Source organism: Vulpes vulpes, chromosome 10, assembly GCF_048418805.1.
Source record: "Vulpes vulpes isolate BD-2025 chromosome 10, VulVul3, whole genome shotgun sequence".
Classification (NCBI taxonomy): domain Eukaryota; kingdom Metazoa; phylum Chordata; class Mammalia; order Carnivora; family Canidae; genus Vulpes; species Vulpes vulpes.
In genome coordinates, this window is record NC_132789.1 from 6,990,723 (window position 1) to 7,013,404 (window position 22,682).

Here is a 22,682-nt window from a genome sequence, read left to right on the forward strand (position 1 = left end):
ACAAGTCAAATAAGAAATTTCAGTAAAAATTTTATTAATCAGGGAACTTAGGGGTAAAGCTTAAAAGAAAACAAGAAGTTACCTGTTTTCTGGTAAAGCTTCTGTAAGACACCTGAGTACCACAAGAGAGATGGAGTCTTCAGACAGTCTGAAAAAAGTTTGCACTGTAAGTGTATTTGTCATTAAGTAAGTAAATTGTAACTTATCTATTTAATGACTTATTTAATAAAACAAAATATGACCTACTTTGAATCATTTTTGCAAATTCCTTCCAGAAGGTATATGGTATCCTACAACAATTAAAAAAAAAAGTTTAAAATTGAAATACAAAAATAATTCATTTTATAGTTACTAAGAAAACACTGATTTAGGTGAGAATTATCCATCAGTGGATCCTAAATTTACAGCAAAAAAACCACTGGGGAAAAGAATATTCCTAGAGTCTCCAAACAACATCACAGAATTTACTTAGCAATTATAAAGGGGGAAAAAAGTACCTTACAGTGGAGAAATCTGGTAGAACTGCCCCCAACAAAGTAATCACATTTATCATCACTAATAGTAGGACAAATGGACTGGAGGCCCTTAATATGACACAGTTCAATACAGTATTACCCATGTGGTATCCTTGTCAAGAAAGCTCAGCATGCACCTAATTATGACAACCCAAGTAGAGGGACATTCTACAACATGACAAGCTAGGATTTGGAAAATGTTAAGGTCTTAAAAAAACAAACAAACAAAAAAAAATAGGGAACCATTGCAGATTAAAGCAGACTACTGTGTGACCATGACAACAAAATTCCATGCATGATGCTTGAGTAGATGCTAGATCAAGAAGAAAAAAAAAGCTTTAAAGTAATTGGGACCACTGGTAAAATCTGGGTTTGGATGGTATGTTTCATAATAGTATTGTATTAATGTTAATTTTTCTGAGTGATAATGGCGTTATAGAAGAATGCCCTTATTCTTAGGAGAGATCTGCTGAAGCACTTAGGGGTAACGCACCATGGTGCTTGCAAGTAATTTCAAAGGTTTGGAAAAATAGAGAGAGAGAGAGTGCGTGTGTGTGTGACAATGTGAGACAAATGTAATAAATGTTTTTTTTAAAAGATTATAATTAAAACGTAAGTCCATAAAAGCAATGACCTTCCCCCCAAACTATTTATCATTCATACTTCCTGTGGAGACAAAAGAAAACTGAACAAGTAGATGATTCAGGTTTTATTTGATTAATATGCTTATTTCTTTTCCTTACATGAAGACTGGCCTTTGGCAAGTGTATTTGAAAGCATCTGGTGATAATAAATATAGTTGTAAACATGAGACCTATCTAGGTATTACATACACCAGTTTCCACTCATGTTTAGCTTAAAGAAAAAAATAATAATAATTTTGTTATTTAAATAAACTCTATACCTAGCATGGGGCTCGAACATATGACCCTGAGATCAAGAATTACATGCTCTTTTGACTGAGTCAGCCAGGCACCGCTTAGTCTGCTTAATGTTTTTATTATAAAGTACAAAATATACATCAACATACTGTGCTAATTCCTGATTGGACCAGAGATGAAATGCTAGATACTTCCAAAGAATACAGTATTTCCATCGTAGGTAATGAATAAACCACGAGATTTTTCATCTAAGAAAAACAGAAAAGCAATTAGTATAGTAGGTCATATAAATCTACAAGACCAAGATAGTACTTCATTATCAAGGACCTATATTAAAACATTCAGTACAAGGCTAAATGCAAAAGACAATTTCATAACTAAGTTAATTACTGTATTATTTAAATGTTATATATGAAATTATGCTCTATTCCATCTTCCGAATCTTTTGAATGAAAAACCATATACCTGAAGTTCATTCTACAATTTATATTTAAGGTAAATTAATTCCTAATAATAGGAGTCACTCTAATGAACATTTCTTGCGGATATTTTTTTTTTTTCTTGCGGATACTTTTAATCCTGCAATGCTCCATTTAAAGTGTGGAGCTGAGATTATTTATTTATTTATTTAAAGATTTTATTTCTTTACTCATGAGAGACACAGAGAGAGCGAGAGAGGCAGAGACACAGGGAGAGGGAGAAGCAGGCTCCATGCAGGGAGCCCAATGTGGGACTCGATCCTGGCTTTCCAGGATCACACCCTGGGCTGAAGGTGGCATTAAACTGCTGAGCCACCCAGGCTGCCCATGGAGCTGAGATTTATTTTTAAAAGATTTTACTTCTTTATTTGAGGGAGAGAAAGAGCGAGAGAACACATGAGTAGGGAGAGGAACAGAGGGAGAGCAACAAGCAGGCTGCACTGAGTATGGTGCTCAATCTCACAACCCTGAGATCATGACCTGAGCTGAATTAAAAAGTTGGATGCTTAACTGACTGAGCCACTCAAGTGTCCCTCCATTTTTTTTAATAAGAAAAAAAGAGGGACACCTGGGTGGCTCAGTGGTTGAGCATCTTGCCTTCGGCGCAGGTCATGGTCCTGGGGTCCTGGGACACAGTCCTGCATTGGGCTCCCTGCAGGGAGCCTGCTTCTCCTTCTGAATAAATAAATAAAATCTTTAAAAAAAAGAAAAAAGAACTCTGCGGTATTATATTTGATTTGTCAAGACTGTGTCAACAAAAAGCTAAATGCTATAGGCACTACTTAACCACTTTCATATTAGCTATGCTATTTCTAACACATAATGTGGACAAATGTGAAATAAAATTTTCAAATACCTTATTAGTAGTAGTTGTCAGAGCTACTAATTTGAGATTTATAATCCCTTGCCTAAATAAAAGAGGAAAGAAGGTTTAAGTGACTCAAATAAACTTTGCCAAGTTAGATATAAGCTAAGTCAAAGGAATATTCTAAGAGGTGAAAATTGATTCCCATAGAAGACATTGAACCTCATTTCTTCATGTTTATGGCCCCGACTGACACTCTCTAACACAACCATTTGGAGGTTGGTACAGACTATTTGCTCTCAATGAATTTGACCCCAGTGGAATGGTCCTTACCCTGTCAGTCTGTCCACAGGGTTAGTTAGAATGTAACATATAATGAATGATCAAGAGACCTGGTTGTAACAGAAAGGAAATCACTACTAGTGTCATAATGTACCACGTGACTGATGAAGGAGAATCTGCTTCGGTGGTAAGAAGAAACTCTTCGATGTGAAGAGAAGGCCAGTTCCATATGGGAGTCAGAGTGTAAATATCCCATATGCTCAGCACATTCTGCAAAAAGAAACATTTCAGACACACCTTCTTAATGATATTTCAAGATCTTACACTGCAGCATCTATTTCTTGATATAGGTACTGAAATAAAGCACAGCACACCAGATAGTAATCCACCCCAGCTAAAATCCTTGTCTTTTTTAAGTTTGACAAATTTTTGTTGCTTAACATAATACCAAATGAAAACAACGAAGCAGAAATATCAGAAACATACATCAGTATCAAGAACAAAAAGTAGATTGTCTATCAACTGGAACTTCTTGGCACCTACAAGAGAGAAATCGAGGTGTGTAAGATTACATTTCTGTGTCACAGACAGCCACGTTTAAATAAAAAACTACCATTATTTATGAAAAGGCAGAACTACCACACTTAAACAAAAAGTTTCCATTCTCATATTCCTGACTCTATATATTTTTAGATGACTGCTAAAATGTAAACCTCCCAAAATGAAGAGTAAAAATTCCAACAGGTCAAGAACAGTCAATTATGTGGACAGTTATCAAACTAATCTGGCTTCTTTCAAAGAGCAGTAAGGTAAAATGATCCATTCACTCGACTTAACATATTGACATGAAAATTAAAACTCACTAGTCATGGCCCCAAGTAGTTTCATTAACTTATTTTACCTTTAATAATCTCTGCATCAAGAACATCCTTAATTGTCATTCCTTTCTTGGAAGAGTCTGGTTCCCATTTTGAGAATGCACAATTACCAGTTCCCTACAGAGGTGAAACAGCACATCAACTGCAAATTTGTTTGTTAGATCTGAAGACTCCTTCAAGTAAAAACACCCAAGTTGTACACGTATATGTATTTCAAAATATACGTATGTATTCAGGCCCAAGTTTTATTTTCCAGTCACTCTCTTAGTCTGCTTTCAACAGAACAGAATGGAAAGATAGCAAATTGGACTATTTGCCATTACCACTGAATATTTAATAAGGAGCGGGCACATTCAGGCAACTCACTCCAGAGATACAGGGTAAACTCTTTAAGACTTCCTGCAGTAAGATGAGACAGTTTTTGGTTAAGTTTTTCATTAAAGTATCCACAAATTTTTGAAACAAATAAAATATTAATATTAATAAAAATATTAATTTTGTTTTTTAATATTAATTTTAAATCATTGGAACCCCTGTGAAACACTGAACTAGATACACAGAATAGATAAATGTGACTGTCTCCTAATATAAAATATAAATCGGGCAGGTAAAAATGTTGTCAATGCTGTAATTATATTGAATTATTTTCTACTTCTTGAATATAATTAGATTTTTTGTTGTTATTTTTCCCTAGATTCATAACTGAAAGAAATGCTAAATTTCAGGTAGAAATGAGTGAAAATGAAGATGCTGGGGAGCCTGGGTAGCTCAGTGGTTTAGCACCACCTTCAGCCCAGGGCATGATCCTGGAGACCCGGAATTGAGTCCCACATCAAGCTCCCTGCATGGAGCCTGCTTCTCCCTCTGCCTGTGTCTCTGCCTCTCTCTCTCTCTCTCTCATGAATAAATTAATAAAATCTTTAAAAAATAAAATAAAAATATTTGACAAATTAAGCACACATAAGATAATTATTAAAGAAAAAAAAAAGATGCACTATGTTTTCCAACAGAGAAACTCAGGTGTACTTATTGAGTTAATTTCAAAATCTTAATTTTACAATTTCTATCTTTAAGTTATACAATACAAATTAATTAGCAATTTAACCAAAACTATGTGTTAATGAAGAAATACTTCAGAACCAAAATAAAATAAAATTTTATAGAAAAAATTACCCCAATTATCACGGGAACTTCACTTGCTAAGTCTCCAGCCACAAGATTGAGACAACCAAAGGTATGATAATTTTCAGTAGAAACAAAACTAGACTTGATTTGTCCTTGTAACTGCAAAATTAAAAAAACAAGAATGTCATAGATATGGTCCACAGTCCAAATTCCTTGGAAAGATTGACAAAAATTAGTTTAAATCAATCAGTTATAAATGCATTTTTATTTTTATTTATTTTTAAATACATCTCTCTTTTTAAAATTATTTTATATTTAAGCAATCTCTACACCCAACATGGGGCTCAAATTCACAACCCCGAAATCAAGAATTGCATGCTCTACTGAAGGAGCCAGCCCCCATAAATGCACTTTTAAATGGCAATGTTACTAAAATGTTTTATCACTCTAATTCCCAAAATATCAACCACTAGACAATATCCAGAAACACTCTCTTAATAGAAGTTTCAAGAGGACAATGTGGCTTTTTCTTACCTTTTTTGCTGTATTGAAGTCTACATTCTCAATCGCTGCATGCAAGGAGAAAGCAGACTAAAGTTATAGTATTAACCTATAAAATACACACAAGTCACCCTTGTGTGTCAAGGCCAAATTACATACACTATTCTCCTAGTGAGAGGAACACTAGTCGGAAGCTAACAAAGCAGTGGCGAAGTTTCAATTTTGCTCTTGACCACCGATATAAACGGTGACATGTCATGGTCAGGGCACCAGCCAGGCTGCATCTTAGGCTCCAGAGAGCCTCTCCATACTTTCCCTTACCACATTTCTCCCTCCTAAGGTGGTCTTCTCCCTGATGCAACTCTCTTCTTCAAGCTCTAAAGTGCTACCTGTAAAGTCTTCATCACTTTGCATACCACTTTGGAAGAGCTCTTTTACTTGTCTGGTTCCTTCATTAAACTATGAAGAGCTATGTCTGGTGGTATCCCCAGGACTTTGTACATTCGTGGCACGAAGATTATGAAAAAATATTTGTTGAACACATGCCCTCAACCTTTCCCAGCTCAGAGGGATGTATGGTCCATACCACTCACTTAGCACATTCTATGGATTATCGCCTGTATTAACGTGTTTATATAATCATTTCAGTTTCCAGGTTCATTCATTCCATCAAAACGCATTTACTCTGCTAGTGTGTATCTTGTCTCCCCAACTAAGCCATGAACTTCTCGAAGGCTGTAAACAATGTACATTTCTTTAGATCCTGTCACAGCCTTAATAGTGAAAATTAAGCAATATGTGAATACTCAAAAGTATATGCAGTATTATAGAATCTAATTAAACTAAAATAATATTCTTAAAGAGAATATTTAAAATTTTACCCAAAAAACTAGTAAGAAATATTGCTGCAAATCAATAATAATTAAAAAAATCCATTACTTACCTTGTTGAATTTTTAAAAGTTGAAGATTTGTAATGTAAAAAAATCCATTGTTTGTAAGCAGCAGCATATAATAGGTACCTATTGAAATAAAATCAAGCCAATTTCTCTAACAGGTGCATGGACATAAAATTTAAGTGTTTGGGGTGCCTAGGTGGTGCAGTCAGTTAAGCGTCCAGTTAAGTGCCTGACTCTAGGTTTCAGTTCAAATCATGATCTCAGAGTCATGAGATCAAGCCCTGCATTGGTCTCCACACTCAGGGCAGAGTCTGCCTGAGACTCTCTATTCCTCTTCCTCTGCCCTCCGCCCCCGACCATGCTCAAGCACTCCCACACTCTTTTTCTCTCTCTCAAGCAAATAAATAAATCTTAAAAAGAAAATTTAAGACAAAAAAAAAAAAAAAAATTTAAGACCTTAAAAACATGTCAATTTGCTCACTTAAATTCTAATTATCAAATAATATGGTAATGACACAGATAAAGCTTATTTAGAAAGAATAAGTAAGTCATTTGTAAAAAATAATGCTAACTTCTTTGAAACTTTTATAAACCAAACTTCACTTAACAGGAAAAAAAATCCCTCAGATATATTAAATTAAGGTCCAGTTAACATTTGTTGAAATAAAAATATGATAAATATATTGAAACCTACAAAAACATTTTTAAAAAAATATGTCTCCTTGGTAATCTATAGAACTCTTAAAACTGGGCAGCCCGAGTGGCTCAGCAGTTTAGTGTTGCCTTCAGGCCAGGGCCTGATCCTAGGGACCCAGGATCAAGTCCCATGTTGGGCTCCCTGCATGGAGCCTGTTTTTCCCTCTGCCTGTGTCTCTGCCTCTCTCTCTCTGTCTCTCATGAATAAATAAATAAAATCTTAAAAAAAAAAAAAAAAAGAACTCTTAAAACTATAAAAATGAATTTAGAATATTAAGTTCAGGGTTCCCTGGGTGGCGCAGTGGTTTGGCGCCTGCCTTTGGCCCAGGGCGCGATCCTGGAGAGCCAGGATCGAATCCCATGTCGGGCTCCTGGTGCATGAAGCCTGCTTCTCCCTCTGCCTATGTCTCTGCCTCTCTCTCTCTCTCTCTCTGTGTGACTATCAGAAATAAATTAATTAATTAAAAAAAAAAAGAATATTAAGTTCAGGGAAGTACATTTAAACCCCTGAAAAGAGGGGCACCGGGGTGGCTCAGTGGTTGAGCATCTGCCTTTGGCTCAGGTTATGATCCCAGAGTCATGGGATCCAGTCCTGCATCAGACTCCTGCAGGGAGCCTGCTTCTCCCTCTGCCTATGTCTCTGCCTCTTTCCATGTCTCTCATGAATAAATAAATAAAATCTTTAAAAAATAATAAATAAGCCCCTGAAAAGAACTAATATACAAAAACTTGGGGACCTGGGTGGCTCAGTCAGTTAAGTGTCTGCCTTTGGCTTAGCTCATGATCCCAGGGTCCTGGGTTCAAGCCCCACATCAGGCTCTCTCCTTAGTGAGGAGCCTTGCTTCTCCCTCTCCCTCTGCTGTTCCCCCTGCTTATGTGTGTGCATGCTCTCTATCAAATAAATAAATAAAATTTTAAAACAAACTAAAACAAAATAAAATACAAAAACTTATTTCTTATAATAATATTACTTGAATCACTAGAAAATTTAATATATATATAAATAATATATATATAATAAGTAATATAGGAGGCATAAAGATGAATTCATATAATTTCTTAACTATAAATCTTATTTTTTTATTGGGTATATATGTCCTCTAGACATTAAAGAAAAATTCAAAACACTTACCTTCACTTGAACTGTCCTTCTCAATAACAAGATTCCGGTAAGTACACTGATTTTCATCATTAGCTTTCTGAAGAAAAGCCTAATTGCAAATTCATTTCAAATGATAAGATTAAGCCCAGAAAAATACAATCAAGGATTATATTTTTTCAAAACGGATATTATTGATGACCATTAGCAATAATTCTGCCTATATCCGAAATATTTTAGTTTTAAAATGAAAAACTATTTTGGACAAACATAGTAGGAATATATCCAAAGCTTAATTTTTCAATTTTGCATTTACTTCATATAAGGTAGAATTTTAAAATTTAATATAAAGAATATTATTCTTTCAATTAAAAAATTAAATAATGGTTTGTTACAGTTTTAGTTTTCTCAGAGGTAATTTCAAATTTAAGTGACAAAAATGAAAAATATAACAGTTTCTTACATTAGTGAGTAATGTTTGCTTTGATGTTACATGAATAAGATGTAAATTGCCACTTCTCTCCCCAACCAAAAGAAACTTTCCTTCTTGACATAGGCCAACTACATCCACTTTGGTATCTGAAAATTACAAATCAAAGTTACAAGCTTCCTTCAAAAATATTTATTTTCAGTACAAAAAAATGTGTAAATTTGGTCATTAAAACTCAACTATTCAAGCTTTTCTTAAATATGTCCAAAAGGTGGTAATTAAAAATTTTTTTAAAATGTTACTCTTGGTCAGCCTGTGTGGCTCAGTGGTTAAGCACGGCCTTCAGCCCAGAGTGTGATCATGGAGACCGGGGATTGAGTCCCACATCAGGTTCCCAGCATGGAGCCTGCATCTCCCTCTGCCTATGTCTCTGCCTCGTTCTCTCTCTCTCTCTTTCTGTGTGTCTCTCATGAATAAATAAATAAAATCCTTAAAAAAAAAGTTACTCTTATTTAGTCAACAAATATTTACTGAGCACTTAGTACATGCTAAGGCAGTGTTCCAGGCCTTTTGCATATATCTGAGAATAGTAACAAAAGAGTCCCACCTTCATGGAGCTTAAATCCCAAGGCAGAAATAGATGACAAACAATTAGAGCATAATAAATTATATGACATGTAAGAAGGTGGTAAATTCTCTGAAAAAAACATAAAAGTAGAGCAGGGAAAGATAGCTTGGATGAGCCATGCATATTGCACAGCACTAATTGGAGTGCTCAGGGTAGCCCCCCTGGATAAGGTGAGGCATAAACAAAGACTTCCCACAAATGTATTACACATTAACACAGCCCACTATTTCATGGTGAAATTTTGAATCTTGTAGAACATTCAGGGTAGATACATTAAGATTCTACAAAATAAGAGTTCCTTGCCTCCATATTGTAATCAAGATTGCCATCTCACATGCATACCTTCTGATTCCTCTTCTGTTGTCTAAGTTCTTAAAATTACAGAAAAAATGTTCACAATGTTTTCACCTATTTTCCAGCATAGTGACCCCTCCCTTAGTCTTATATCCATATTTGCATATACCTAAACTGTACATCCATATTTGTTTTGTTTTGTTTAAAGATTTTATTTATTTATTCATGAGAGAGAGAGAGAGAGAGGCAGAGACACAGGCAGAGGGAGAAGCAGGCTCCTGGCAGGGAGGCTGATGTGAGACTCGATCCTGGGACTTCCCGGATCACACCCTGAGCCAAAGGCAGATGCTCAACCTCTGAGCCACCCAGGTGTCCCAAGATTTAATTTATTTTATTTATTCAAGAGAGACAAGGTGTGCATGAGCAGTTGGGAGGGGCAAAGGAAGAGGCAGACTCCCCATTGAGCAGGAAGCCTGAAGTGAGGCTTGATCCTAGGGTTCTGGGATCAAGTCAGAGGCTTAACCAGCTGAGCCATGCAGGTGCTCCTAGAGAGCTATATATATTCTAATATTATTCAAATATCTGTTGATGGGGATGCCTGGGTGGCTCAGCGGTTTAGTGCCTGCCTTCAGCCCAGGGCGTGATCCTGGAGTCCCGGGAGCGAGTCCCACGTCAGGCTCCCTGCATGTAGCCTGCTTCTCCCTCTGCCTATGTCTCTGTCTCTGTGTCTGTGTCTCTCATGAATAAGTAAATAAAATCTTAAAAAAAATTATCTGTTGATATTGAAATTATGTACAAGACTCAGGAACTTGAACAAAATTGGGCTCAACTGGATTCCACAATATTATAATATAGAAAACCATGCAGGGTGCCTGGGTGATTAAGTGATCACAGATCACTTAAGGTGATCAGTGTTAAGTGTCTATCTTCAGCTTAGGTCATGATCCCAGAGTCCTGGGATCGAGCCCCACACTGTGCTTTCTACTCGGTAGGGAGCCCTGCTTCTTCCTCTCTCTGCTACTTCCCCTGCTTGTGCTTTCTCTCTGTGTCAGATAAAATCTTGAAAAAAAATGCAAGTAGAGTTAATTGTTGCTTTATATGTACTTAAACATACACATACCCCTTAGATTTACTGAGAAGAGGGCTCATCTCAGGATCCCTTGCATCTAGTACTCAGCACAAAAAAGGCACTTGAGATTAATTTCTTGAAATTAGTCCAATTGAAAGTCTTAGAAATAACAGAGTAAAGAAAAGGCTATGCAGTAGAAATTTATTGGAAGTAAAAACTTCCAATTTATTTTATTGTACTTAGACTTACCAAATACAAGATGCAGTTGAAGCAATCTACAAACACTGTCAAGCAGTATCACTGATTGGTCCACTACAATAATAAACCCATTACTTAAGCTGCATGCTTGTATCTTTGGATTTAATGAGGCCTGTGGGAGGGAAAAGCAAGAGTACAATAAAACATTTTTACACACTTTTAACAATACTTACCAAAAGTATCACCATACACCCAAATACCCACATTTAAAACTTAACTTTTTTCTTTAGTCCATATATCTAATTAGCCAAGTTTTTCTTTCTATGGTATATTGTGAATCCATTCAGAGTCCAAAATAGGGAAACAGTCCAAGATTGCAAGGGTGGATCTTAGGCCTGTAGGAGGCGGCAGGCATCAAAATAAATGAATGAGTCGAGACTGGCACAAAGTCTTAGTGTCTGAGATATGATGGGAGCTTGGGGGTGGGATGTGAACTGGAGGGCTCACAGCCCCACAGACAATAAAGAGAGCAGAAACAGATTAATGCCTGGTGGAAATGCAATCCTGGCATGGCCACACCCAATTTGCCAAGAAAACTGCATCTTTATGTGAAACGTTCTGAGTTTTAAATATTGGCAGCCAAGTCAGTATTTTAAAAAATACTCTGCAAGCCAAATAGGAATCTCCAGTTTTCAGCTTCTGGTAATTGGAGCTCTGCACGCAAATGTATCTTGAAGCAGTTGGAGAAAGTATAACTTAATGACAGTGCTTGGTCACTTGCTAGCTGAGTAATTTTGAGGCAAATGCCTCAACTGACTCTCCTGTAAAACAAGAATTATAACAAAAATAATACCTATAATGCTGGCTTATATGAGGATTAAATGAATGAATTTGTGTGAAGACTTAGAAGATAGAAGACTTCTAAGATAGCCCTATATATAATATATGCTCAATAAATGTGTGAAGATATCTTGTAAGATAAAGACTTAGAAGATAGCCCTACATATAATATATGCTCAATAAATGTTCTTAGGGACGCCTGGGTGGCTCAGTTTTAGTGCCTGTCTTCAGCCCAGAATGTGATCCTGGGGACCTGGGATTGAGTCCCACATCGGGCTCCCTACTTGGAGCCTGCTTCTCCCTCTGCCTGTGTCTCTGCCTCTCTCTCTGTGTCTCTCATGAATAAATAAAATCATAAATAGATAGATAGATAGATAGATAGATAGATAGATAAATAAATAAATAAATAAATATTCTTCCCTGGCTAGGTTTTAATCTAGTCAGTTCATTTCGTGCCTGTTTCAACAGTCAACTTCTCCAGGTGAAATTCTTGAAAATGCCACCACATTCTGATGCCTCTTATACTTTTTAACTTGCTTCTTCTAATAATAAGAAGTTACACCAAACCACTGGAGAGAAGGATCTAAGCTATACTTTCCTGGGTAAGTACCCATTCAGTTCTCTCTGCTTGGACAGCTCTTCCCCCTCCTCTTCTTTTTTAAAGGCTTTTTAAACATTTTATTTAGATTTTACTATTTGAGAGAGAGAGAGAGAGAGAGAGAACACAAGCAGGGAGGGGTAGGGGTAGAGGGAGAAGTGAACTCCTCACTGAGCAGGGAGCCTGACATGAGGCTTGATCCAGGGACTCCAGGATCATGATCTGAGCTGAAGGCAGATGCCCAACAAACTGAGCCACCCTGACACACCAAGACTATTTTTTAAGAGCAGTTTTAGGTTCACAGCAGAATTGAGAGGAAGATATAGAGAGTTCCCACATATCCCCAGCCTCTACACATAGACAGTCTTCCCCACTATCAACATCCCCTACCAGATGGTACATTTGTTACAACTGACACATGATCACCCAGAGTCCATAGTTTACATTATAATTTGTTATTCCTATTGTACCCTCTGTGGGTCTGAACACATGTATAATGACATTTATCTGTCATTCTTATAGAGTAATTTCACTGCCCTAAAAATCCTGGGCTCAGGTCCCTCTTCCCCTCAACCTCTAATCTTCTCTAACTATTGATCTTATCACTGTGTCCATAGTTTTAGATTGATTTCTTTCACTTAGTAATAGACATTTAAGTTTCCTCCACATCTTCCTATGGCTTCATAGCTCATTTGTTTTCAGTGCTGAATAATATTTCATTGTCTGGATGTACCAAGTTTATCCATTCACCAACTGAAAGATATCTAGGTTGATTCCAAGTTATGCCAGTTTTATTTTTTTTATTTTTTTTAAAGATTTTATTTAGGGATCCCTGGGTGGCGCAGCGGTTTGGAGCCTGCCTTTGGCCCAGGGCGCGATCCTGGAGACCTGGGATCGAATCCCACGTCGGGCTCCCGGTGCATGGAGCCTGCTTCTCCCTCTGCCTGTGTCTCTGCCTGTATCTCTCTCTCTCTGTGTGACTATCATAAATAAAAAAATAAAAAATAAAAACATTAAATAAAGATTTTATTTATTTATTTATTTATGAGAGACACAGGCAGAGGGAAAAGCAGGCTCCATGCAGGAGACCCGATGTAGGACTTGATCGTGGGTCTCCAGGACCAGGCCCTGGGCTGAAGGCGGTGCTAAACCGCTGAGCCACCCGGGTTGCCCTAAGTTATGCCAATTTTAAATAAAGCTTCTAGGGATCCCTGGGTGGCGCAGCGGTTTAGCGCCTGTCTTTGGCCGAGGGCGTGATCCTGGAGACCCAGGATCGAATCCCACATCGGGCTCCCAGTGCATGGAGCCTGCTTCTCCCTCTGCCTGTGTCTCTGCCTCTCTCTCTCTCTGTGTGTGGCTATCATAAATAAATAAAAATTTTAAAAAATAATAATAATAAATAAATAAATAAAGCTTCTACAAATATCCACATGCAGGTTCTTGTGTAGATGTAAGTTTCAACTCCTCAGGGTAAATACTGTGGAGTGCAACCACTTTGTTGGTATTGTATGGTATGTTTCATTTTTTTTTAGAAACTGCCCCACTGTCTTCGAAAGTAGCTGTACCATTTTGTATTTCCACCAGCACTGAATAAGAGTTCCTGTTGTTTCACATCTTGATTGTCAGTGTTGTTCATATTGGCCATTCTGATAGTTATGCAGTGGTATCTCATGACTGTTTTATTTTTACTTTTTTTTTAATTTATTTTTTTAGTAATCTCTACACCCAGCATGGGGCTAAAACTCAGAACCCCAAAATCAAGAGTCATGTGTTCTTCCAAATGAGCCAGCCAGGTGCCCCTCAGGATTGTCTTAAATCGAACTTCCTTGATGACAAGATGTGAAGCACTTTTTCATATGCTTATCATCTGTATATCTTCTTTGGGGAGGTGTGTATTAGGGTCTTTGGCCCACTTTTTTTTTCTTTACTTATTTAACGTAACTCCTAGAAAGTTACTTACATGTGGCTCTTGTTACATTACTGGACAGCACTGCTTACGAAGAAGGAGTGGGAAGCCTTGGTGTACTTCACAGAAGCCACCCTACCCTCTTTGGTGGCTGAGTTCTTTACAAGCATTCCCCCAGGTAAAGTGGCCGAGCAACCAATTCTTCCCAATTCCAGGAATACATTTGTGAGAGGTTTACAGTGAAACAAGTTTTTAAAAGAAGTTTCAGTTTTCTAAATGACATTTTACAAACACATACTGCTAAAATGTTACTGACAGGCCAGCCAAATGTACTTTGATGCATCTTAGTGAGCTGTGAGCTCTAGTCTGCTTCCTGACTGCTTCCTTATGAACACTTACACAGTTAACTGTAGCCAGGTCATATTTTTTAGGGCAGTTAACAACAGTGGATGAAATGTGTATTCTCAAGTTAAAAACAGAACAGCATCACTCCTTCCAGGGTTAATGTAAGACCCTGGAAGGGAAAGCATCATCAGCTGGACCTCAACCCAGATTCAGCTACTCAGAGATAGATACAACCTCCTCTGGTGAACCATGAGCATGATGGTGTGAGTTATCACAAGTCAAGACTTCCTTGTTCACTTCGGGAAACAGCATCTCCCAATGAACATGAAGGCTGTACACAGCTGCAGATGCTCTTGCTACTCTGCTGTAAACTTCAGAACGACCAAGTGAAGCACCAGAGTCCATTGAGGCATTTTATTTGCATGTATGAATTACATCCCTAGAAAAAGAATCCCAGGATTTTCCCTCCTGTGTGTTTTCGTCTTGTTTCTTCATGGTCCATGATGCCAGCTGAGGCTGTCAGTACAATGAAACCAAACTGGCAGGATGGGAGCAGGTTATTCTGCCATTTTTCTAGATCTTTCAGTTGTACATCAAATCTGCGGCTGATCACTCCACACTTGTTTAACCTGCCTGTGAGGTTCACAACAATTTTCCCAGCTCTGTGATCAACGATGATTTCAAATTCGCCAATGTAACCATGCTTCATCATCACAGTGAGAAATCGGACAATGACTTTGGAGCATGTTTGGCCCATTCTTTAACTAAGTTATTTGTCTTTTTATGATTAGGTTTGAAGTTCTTCATATTTTTTTTTTTGGATATAAGTTCCTTGTCATCTATAAATTTTTTTTAGTTATAGTTTAGTTTAGTTTTTATAGTTACTATAAGATTTTATTTACTTATTCATGAGAGACATGGGGGGTGGGGGGCAGAGACACCGGCAGAGGGAGAAGCAGGCACCATGTAGGGAGCCTGGCGTGGGACTTGATCCTGGGTCTCTAGGATCACACCCTGGGCCGAAGGCGGCGCTAAACCATTGAGCCACCCGGGCTGCCCTAAATATTTTCTCCCATTCTGTGAATTGTCTTTTTTACTTTCTGGACTGTGTCCTATGAAACACAGCTTTTAATTCTGATGAAGTCCAATTTATTTTTTTCTTTTGTTACTTGTGCTTCTAGCATCACATGTAAGAAGGATTTGCCTGATCCAAGGTCACAAAGATTATTTTTTATTGTGTTTTTATTTTTTTTAAAGATTTATTTATTTATTTATTCGTGATAGACATAGAGAGAGAGAGGCAGAGACATAGGGAGAAGCAGGCTCCATGCCGGGAGCCCAACGTGGGACGTGATCCCGGGACTCCAGGACCACACCCTGGGCCAAAGGCAGGTGCTAAACCACTGAGTCAGGGGATAAAGGGATCCCCTTTATTGTGTGGTTTTTTTTTTTTAAGATTTATTTATTTATGATAGACAGAGAGAGAGAGAGAGGCGCAGAGACACAAGAGGAGGGAGAAGCAGGCTCCATGCCGGGAGCCCGACGCGGGATTCGATCCTGGGACTCCAGGACCACACCCTGGGCCAAAGGCAGGCGCTAAACCGCTGAACCACCCAGGGATCCCCCTTTATTGTGTTTTTAATGTCAAATTCCATTTGTTCATATCTGGCATGTAGGAAAGCAGCTGACTTTTACATATTAACCTTATATCCTGCAATCTTGCTATAATTGTTTTAGTTTCAGGAGTTTTTTTGGTCAATTATTTCATATTTTCTACATAGACAATCATATGTGAACAAAGACAGTTTTCTTTCTTCCCAGTCCGTATGTCTCTTATTTCCTTTTCTTATTGAATTAGCTGGGACTTCCAGTATGATGTTGAAAAGGAGTAGAATAGTGGGAAGGATATCATTGCCTTGTTCTGATCTTGCTGGGAAAGTTTCTAGTTTCTTCCCATTAAGTATGATGTCAGCTGCAGGTTTTTTATAAATATTCTTTATCAAATGGAGTAAGCGGCCTTCTATTCCTAGTTTACTGAGAGTTTTTATCATGATTGTTAGATTTTTTTCAAATGCTTTCTTTCATTTACTGATAGGATTATGTGACTTTTCTTTAATCTGTTGATGTAAAGGATTACACTAATTTTTTCAGCTTTGAGACATAATTTACAAATAACATTGTGTAAGTTTAAGGTAAGGTGTACAATGTAATAATTTAAAATATATACATATATTATGAAATGATTACCACAATAAGGTTAGTTAATACATCCATCACCTAAACATTAATTGATTTTCAAATGCTTAAGCAACATTGCATACCTGGGATAAATCCTACTTGGTTGTGATATATAACTCTTTTTATATATTGGATTCAATTTGATAGTGTTTTGTGAGAAATTTTGCATTTCTGTTCATGAGAAATACTGGCCTATAGTTTTCTTGTAACGTCTTTGCCTGGTTTGGGTGTTAGGGTAATGCTGGGCTTACTGAATGAGTTAGAAAGTATTCCCTCTGCTTCTATCTTCTGAGATTGTAGAAAACTGGTATAATTTCTTTCCTAAATGTTTGGTAGAATTCACCAGTGAACTCATCTGGGATTTGGACTGGTTCTTTCTGGGACTGGTTTTGGAAGGTTATTAATTACTCATATAATTTCTTTGATAGATAGGAGGCTATTCAGATTGTCTAATTCTTCTTGTGTGAGTTTTGGAAGATTATGTCTTTCAAGGACGTGGTCCATATCATGAGGTTATCAAATTTATGGGCATAGAGTTGCTCTTAGAATTCCTTGATTATCCATTTAATGTCCATGATATTAGTAATTTGTGTTCTCTCTCTTTTTTTCTAAGTTAGCCTGGTTAGAGACTTACAGATTTTACTGATCTTTTCAAAGAAATAGTTTTTGGTTTCACTGATTTTTCTCTACTGATTTCCTGTTTTCAATTTCATTGATTTCTGTTCCATTATTCTCTTTTCTGCTTACTATGGATTTCATTTGCTCTTCTAGTTTCCTAAGCAAGAAATTTAAATTATTGATTTTAGATCTCTCTTCTTCCTAACATATACATTCAATGTTATAAATTTTCCTATAAGCACTGCGTTTGCTGCACTTCACAAATTTTGGTTAAGTTGTGTTTCCATTTTCTCTTTCTCTAAAGGCCCAAGTGCTACTTTCTTTATGAAAGACTCTTTAAACTGTCCCACCCACAATGAGCTCTCCTTCCTCTGAATTCAGACTGCATTTATATCTGTAACATTCATCTGATATTTAGCATATACTGACTTGCACAACTAAGTAGCTTTTATGGCTGGTATCCTGTTGGCTTCACTTTAAGGAAAGATCCTAAAATAATGGGATAATAGGTTACCTTATATTCTAAGTGTTTAGCATAGGGTTTTTTTTTTTCCCCTTTAAAGATTTAATTAATTAATTTATTTATTTATTTAAGACAGAGAGAGAGGTAGAGACATAGGCAGAGGGAGACGCAGGCTCCCCTTGGGGAGCCCGATACAGGACTCAATCCCCAGACGTGGGATCAATCCCTAGACGTGGGATGATACTCAACCACTGAGCCACCAAGGTGTCCCTAGCATAGGGTTTTGAACATAGTATTTGCTATGAGTGATGAGTTATACTCCAAGCTAATAAGAGAATTTTAGTTCTTTGCTGAATTTGAAGCTTAATACACACATACTATTATTTTTCAACAGGAGTCCTCAGAGCTCAAGAGAGGCCTAGGCCACTTCCATGTTTTGAGGCTCCTGATACACTCAAATATAAATGCTATTTTCTCATTACAGAACTTTTAATATACCTTAAATTAAAATTTTTGCTTTTAATAAACAATTTAATGCCAAAGAAAATAATTTATTTGTACTACTCATAATTAACATTTACAAATTCTGTGATTCATAGTCTACTAAGGCAGTAAAGTCCAACAGTATGCAAGCTGTGTAAAGAATGGTATATTTTTAAAAAATCCTACCAGCTAGTTTCTTTGAATACATATAGAACCTCAGTTGAAAAAAAGCCAAAAGTCTACATTTGAGGTCCTTTATGAAGAAGGTCCTCAGAAGAGGCCCTTCCTTTCAAGCCCTAGAAGATACAACTCTTGTCTCTAATATTTTGCTTCTTTTTTTTTTTTTTAATTTTTTATTTATTTATGATAGTCACAGAGAGAGAGAGAGAGGCAGAGACACAGGCGGAGGGAGAAGCAGGCTCCATGCACTGGGAGCCTGATGTGGGATTCGATCCCGGGTCTCCAGGATCGCGCCCTGGGCCAAAGGCAGGCACCAAACCGCTGCGCCACCCAGGGATCCCTATTTTGCTTCTTTTTATTGAAACCTTTTTTCTTAATTGAGGATTAAATATTACATTGACTTGCTAAGGGAAATGAAGGGATCCTGGGCTATGCTATAAATAAAAATCAGATGTACTTTCTTTACAAAAAACCCTTTGTTTACAAAAATTTATCAAATTACTGAAAAAGAAAACCTAGGGGATTCCTGGGTGGCTCAGCAGTTTAGCGCCTGCCTTCTGCCCAGGGCATGATCCTGGAGTCCCGAGTCCCGCATCAGGCTCCCTGCATGGAGCCTGCTTCTTCCTCTGCCTGTGTCTCTCTCTCTCTCTCTCTCTCTGTGTGTGTTTCTCATGAATAAATAAAATCTTTGAAAAAAAAAAGAAAGAAAAGAAAACCCAAGATAAAAAAAACTAACTGTAATATTTTCTATAAGGTGCAAAAAATAAGGTTTCAAGCCTGGACTGAGAATGGAATTACTGTTTTAAGATTTTATTTATTTAATTACGAGAAAGAAAGAGAGAGAGAGCACAAATAGGGAGAGGGACAGAAGAAGGGGGACAAGCAGATTTCCCACTGAGCGGGCAGCCTGATGGGGGCTTGATCCCAGGACCCTGAGATCATGACCTGAGCTGAAGCCAGATGGTTAACCAACTGAGCCACCCAGGCATCCCTAGAATTATTGTTAAAAGAAGAAAATTAATATGTGGAAAGAAATGCATGGAAAGGATACATATCAACCTCAGCAGAATGCTTAACTCAGGGGTGGAGTACTGGGGGAACATGGGATTGGGGCTTCAAGTCTAGTGGTAATGATTTATTTTCTAAGCTGGTGTAGCTATTCTTTGTTTCACTTTATTTACATTCTATTTGTCCAAATATCAAGAAGAGCTATGAAATGTTCAGTTTTGAATATAATGATCTTAAGACAATGAAGGGAGAATTCAGATGGAAATTTCTAGTAATCTGAGACTGAACCTTGATTCCCTGAGAAAATGCTATATGCATATATACAGAACATTTACTATGTGACTACTGAGCTTACTAAGCACTCAGCAAAAGTACTGTAAATGAAAACAATCAGCATCATAAATAATCATTACCTTTTCAGAGGCGATCTTTGCTAGCAAATCAACTTGATATAAAGCAGTTCCGTGTTCTTTTCTTGAGCCAACACTTAGGTACCCACTTCCTGTATCATCACCTGTCAACAGCTCAATATCATTCCACATATTTCTGAGATTGTCTTCCTGAACCAGGAACCACTACTTTTCCTGTGACAACATGTAGAGAACAAATTATATTGTTGCATTGAATACAATTCCTTGGGAAATTAAAAGGTTTAGTAAAAAAAATATATATATATATATATATATGTATGTATGTATACACACATCAGTCAAGACTTTTCTGTGTCTTGACTTTTCTGTGTTATTTCAGTAGTCACCACATACTTCAACCAATAAGATAAATGGAACTAACTATAATTATCATCAGAGAAAAATGTATTAGTTTAGGAACACAGACCAATCTGATGTCACCAATGTATCCTAGAGCTTCCAGTATTTTGTGTGCCTAGCTTAAAATTATAACGTTTTCATTTGAAATACACCTTTAAGCAATATAGAGATAAACAGTGGAAGCTCTAAAGTCAGACTATATGGGGTATCTTAGGATGGTTAAGGTTCCAGATGAACTTTTCAAAATATCCATTAATGTTTCTAGTATTGTACAGTAAATGAAAATGGTACGGGAAAAGGGGAAGAATTGGATTTGGTTTCTGATTGAACCAAAGAATATGCCCAGGGCAGTCTAGGTGGCTCAGTGGTTTAGCACCGCCTTCAGCCCAGGGCATGATCCTGGAGACCCGGGACTGAGTCCCACATCGGGCCCCCTCCATGGAGCCTGTTTCTCCCTCTGCCTGTGTCTCTGCCTCTGTGTGTGTGTGTGTGTGTGTCTCTATTGAATAAATAAATAAAATCTCTAAAAAATAATAAAATAAAATAAAATTTATGGGACATACAGCACAGGAAAGGTACTTTTTATTTACAACTACTTGTCCTTGAGCAAGCAATGTAACCTTTCCGTTCCTTAATTCTCTGTAATAGGAACATAGCTGTACCTATAAGCAAAGGTTATAAGTTTTGAATATTTACAGAACAATGTTTGGTTCATGGCAAGCACTCAATATTAAGTGTTAGGTAATTTATTATATTCATTAGTGGAAGCAAGTAACATTTAGGCTATGGTCATAGGTTTTTAAATATAGGAAAAGAGTTCTTACCAAGAATGTGAGCAAGGGTACAAAACAATGTTAGAATAGACAGTAGTTCTAGTGGCCAGTGTTTGGGTGGGATTTGGGAAGAAATTAAGACAGGAGGGACAGGTTGGGGTGAATTTTTACGGGTCTCTATGTCCCACATCTGAAAACAACAGAGAAATATTATCAACCTTCAAGTACTGTCACAGTCAGTTGTTCAACAAATGTTTATTGATGTCTACTTTGTGCCAGGCACTGTTCTTTCTAGGAGCAGGAATACAGCCCAGAAGACAGAAAGGCCTTTATCATTATGAAGTTTAGGAAGGTCGAATATCATTATATTCGTTTAGGAAAGTCAAATAAAATAGTTAACATGTGAGGCACCTGGGTGCTCAGTAGTTGAGTGTCTGCCTTTGGCTCAGGTCGTGATCCTGGGGGCCTGGGATCCAGTACCCTATCAGGCTCCCCACAGGGAGCCTGTTTCTCCTCTGCCTATGTCTCTGCCCCTCTCATGAATAATTTTTTAAAATTAGTTAATATGTATTGAATATGCAAGATAATTTTCAATGCTTTACTAATTTAATCCGCACAACAATCCATTTTAAAGCAGAGAGAGAGACACACACACACACACACACAAAAAAAAAAAGCAGAGAGACACAAGCCAGGTATGAAATAAATAGCCAAGATAGGGGATCCCTGGGTGGCTCAGCGGTTTAGCGCCTGCCTTCGGCCCGGGGTGTGATCCTGGAGTCCCGGGATCGAGTCCCGCGTCAGGCTCCCTGTATGGAGCCTGCTTCTCTCTCTGCCTCTCTCTCTCTCATGAATAAACAAAAGTCTTAAAAGAAAAAAAATAGCCAAGGTCACCTAAAGCGAGTCAATAGAGAAGACTCAAATTCACGCCTATTAACTGTTATATAAGTGCATAATTACAAACAGTACCAAAGGTTTTGAACGAAACGATGCTCAGTTTGGGGGGGGGGGGGGGCCGCATGAGAAGTACCTGTTAGGGAAAGGAAAGATTCCAAGAGCTGTTCGCGGAGAACAGAGATGCGAGCCGAGGGCAAAGGCTCAGAGGCTGTAACGAGTTTGGGGCGGCTGCCGGGCCTCAGCAGAAATGGAATAATGAAGAAGCTAAACGAATGGTCGACTTCAAGGTTGGGTGCTACAGGGGAAAGACACTAAGCACACGAGTGACCTGATTTGGTTAACGATTTGAGATCAGGCGAGTTGCTGGGTGAAGAACCGATGAGCGAATTAAGCGAAATGAAAGTGTCAGGCCCCCAAGCACAAACTTCCCCAGCTGGACAACCGACCAGCAAGAACCGACTTCAAACCCTCTCCCGCCAGCGGTCTTGATGAGAAAACACCCAAACTTAGCTGAGGTCGCTGTTACTTCGATCTGAACCCACCCCCCACATCTCTACAGCAGCGCATTTCCCCCTCCTCACCTGCAACTGAAGAACCTAAAGAAGAACACTCAAATAAATCACTCCTCTTCCCGCCACCCACAACTGTCCCTAATCTCTTCGGGGTCTAGCCCACGGATTTAAATTGGCGGGAGAACACTAGGCCCAACCCCTTTTACAGCGGCCGGAAGGGGCCAAAACTGCTTTAGAATCGAAAGAGGACGTTGACCCACCCTAAATTCCACC

General features: G+C 37.9%; 1 protein-coding gene across 1 annotated transcript in view; it reads right to left on the bottom strand.

Annotated features, from left to right (window-relative positions):
• KNTC1 (kinetochore associated 1) overlaps positions 1–22,618 on the bottom strand; it is a 77,691-nt gene extending 55,073 nt beyond the window's left edge. The window contains exons 1-15 of the mRNA XM_026018897.2: positions 22,479–22,618; positions 19,871–20,041; positions 10,830–10,950; positions 8,623–8,738; positions 8,193–8,271; positions 6,410–6,487; positions 5,500–5,534; positions 5,014–5,124; positions 3,864–3,957; positions 3,449–3,501; positions 3,117–3,232; positions 2,732–2,783; positions 1,546–1,644; positions 247–290; positions 83–148 (exon numbers count right to left, since the gene is read on the bottom strand). Coding sequence (XP_025874682.2) covers positions 83–148; positions 247–290; positions 1,546–1,644; positions 2,732–2,783; positions 3,117–3,232; positions 3,449–3,501; positions 3,864–3,957; positions 5,014–5,124; positions 5,500–5,534; positions 6,410–6,487; positions 8,193–8,271; positions 8,623–8,738; positions 10,830–10,950; positions 19,871–19,999 — 1,193 coding nt within the window. The 5' untranslated portion in view covers positions 20,000–20,041; positions 22,479–22,618. The remainder of the gene's footprint in view (positions 1–82; positions 149–246; positions 291–1,545; positions 1,645–2,731; positions 2,784–3,116; positions 3,233–3,448; positions 3,502–3,863; positions 3,958–5,013; positions 5,125–5,499; positions 5,535–6,409; positions 6,488–8,192; positions 8,272–8,622; positions 8,739–10,829; positions 10,951–19,870; positions 20,042–22,478) is intronic.
• Positions 22,619–22,682: the final 64 nt, after the last annotated feature.